We start from the raw sequence: 2543 nt of genomic DNA on the forward strand, positions 1-2543 counted from the left end.
TTAAGTCAAATTTCTGTTCAAATATTTGTGCATCATTTACAAACTAACAGATATTTGGATTGATTATCACTATTTTGTCATTTCACTGAGCTGAATGTCTCAAGTGTTCTTTCACTAGTGAAAGTATAAAAGTGTTAGTTGTCCAGATGTGTCCAGCTCTTTACAACCCCATGGACTGTAGCCTGCCAGGCTCCTCTATCCATGGAATACTTCAGGCAGGAATATTGGGTTGGATAGTCATTGCCTTCTGCAGGGGATCTTCCCAACCCAAGGATTGACCCCAGGTCTGTGCTGCAGGCAGACTCTTTACTGTCTGAGCCACCAAGGAAGCCCTCTTTAACTAAGGGAGTCACAACGTTTCAGATTTTGAAGGTATGTTAAGAGTTAGTTTGTGAAGACTCTTTACTGGATAAGTAAGCTATCTCATACAGGCTTACTAAATCGTATTCTTCCAAAACTTCATGGACTTCTTTTCCCCTTTACATTTGCTACAATCCTTTTGAATCTTTCTTTGCAATTGGCATGAGATATCACAAGGTGAAAATATCTCCCTGAAATATCTCTTTAATGCTTTAATCCTTACTCTCTTTCCCACTAAACGGTTTTATTCCCACATCCCAATTGTCAGTTTGAAATTATCTTAATTATTTTTCATTTTTTATTCTTCACCTACTAAAATGTAAACACTGTGAGAGTAAAAAATTTTTCTATAATTTTTCTATTTTGTTTTCAGTGTCTAGGATGAGACCCTTTCAAAACTACTCAAAACTATTAATCATCTAAGTGATTGAAAACAATTTCAACATCAATATATACACAAAAAATACCTTTGCATTTCCATCAAAATCAGATGATATGATAGAATGTTTTGATTTTTACATGCATTCTTTAGTCTCATGTGTTTGACTATCTCTGCTTCTTATTTCTCATATATACTGGAAATTTCCCTTCCTTTGCATTATTCCTTTAAGTACTCAGGCCACCTCTTGTTTATTTTGGAATTTGCATTAACTTCCTGAATAAAGTATCATTCCTCCTCCTCTTTCACCTCCAGCTCCACCCCAGACACAGAGAGATTTGCAAAGCACAGTCCTGAAATACTGAGATTTGTGCTTATATATGTGAGTGCCTAAGCTGAGCGGCAAAGAATTGATACTTTTGAACTGTGGTGTTGAAGAGTCTTGAGAGTCCCTTGGAATGCAAGGAGATCCAATCAGTCCGTTCTAAAGAAGATCAGTCCTGGGTGTTCTTTGGAAGGAATGATGCTAAAGCTGAAACTCCAGTACTTTGGCCACCTCATGCGAAGAGTTGACTCATTGGAAAAGACTGTGATGCTGAGAGGGATTGGGGGCAGGAAGAAAAGGGGATGATAGAGTATGAGATGGCTGGATGGCATCACCAACTCAATGGACATGGTGAGTTTGAGTGAACTCCAGAAGTTCAGGGACAGGGAGGCCTGGCGTGCTGCAGTTCATGGGGTCACAAAAAGTCAGACACAACTCAGCGACTGAACTGAACTACACTGAAGTATGTGAAAAACAAGAAATTGGTGGGAAAGACATTATTTCTGATGCAAGTATAAAAAGAAACATTTATATCAAGAAGGACTTCAAAGTTCAGCTTCACATTTGCTCAGTTTTCAATAGAGGTCATAACACCTCAAAACAAAAATTATGCACAAGCAAATACACAGAGATTTGTTAGAAACAATGAACCATTTTTATTGATAACAATGGACTTCCCCAACAGTAGGGTATTAGTATCATTACTACAGAGAGTCAGAGATTAAGGGAGTAAAGGTTAACATTGGGAAAAAAGACAGATGATACTACCATGGAGCTTCTGGCCTCAAAGATGCCAATATTAAGAATGGGTAGTTGAAGGTCAAAGCTCTGTCTTGTATGTAATTTCTTGCATATAGAAATCATGACTTTTCAATCCTAGAATCAGCATTATCTTAGATGTGTGGTTTCAGATATAAATGGTGTTTTAGGTGGTGATGCTCTAGCAGCAAGAAGAATAGCATCTCCTGTAGCAGACTGGCCCATAACTGTCATAGCCAGAGCTGTATCCACAGCCGTAATAGGGGCTAAATCCACAGCCATATCCTGAACCATATCCACAGCCAGTCCCATATCCACAGCCATGTCTGGTTCCATAACCACAGCCATAATCAGGGCTCAATCCACAGCCATAGCTGTCTCCACAGCCGTAGCCACAGGAGTCGCCATAGTAGTTACAACACATGTCCAGGGCAGCAGACTCAGGCGGACTGCAAGGCGATGTTTCTGAAGTGTGTGTGTCTTCTCCTTCCCATGGACCTTTATATACTGTCAGTAATTGGCAGAGCATACCATCCATTCCCTGAAATAGACAACAAATATGGAAGCAACCATGATGTGCCGGTCACTTTTGACAATCGATAATTTGCCTAAAGTAGCTAGTTAGTTTGGAATTATTTAAAGAGCATCATTTAAATTTGCTCTGCCAGAGAATTTTTTTCAGTAGAATCATGTGCCTCTAAACAGATACCCATTTTCAAA

The 2543-nt window shown here is 39.2% G+C and overlaps 1 protein-coding gene across 1 annotated transcript; it reads right to left on the reverse strand.

Annotated features, from left to right (window-relative positions):
- Positions 1-2004: 2004 nt before the first annotated feature.
- LOC120859970 (keratin-associated protein 21-1-like) lies at positions 2005-2273 on the reverse strand. Its single transcript, XM_040235851.1, has one exon. The coding sequence runs from the start codon at positions 2245-2247 to the stop codon at positions 2005-2007; it is 243 nt and encodes an 80-aa protein (XP_040091785.1). The 5' UTR covers positions 2248-2273.
- Positions 2274-2543: the final 270 nt, after the last annotated feature.

This window comes from Oryx dammah, unplaced genomic scaffold (genome assembly GCF_014754425.2).
Source record: "Oryx dammah isolate SB20612 unplaced genomic scaffold, SCBI_Odam_1.1 HiC_scaffold_5380, whole genome shotgun sequence".
NCBI classification, from domain to species: domain Eukaryota; kingdom Metazoa; phylum Chordata; class Mammalia; order Artiodactyla; family Bovidae; genus Oryx; species Oryx dammah.

Coding starts and splice junctions, on each gene's coding strand:
- LOC120859970 (XM_040235851.1), bottom strand. CDS start 2,247: ATGTGTTGTAACTACTATGGCGACTCCTGTGGCTACGGCTGTGGAGAC.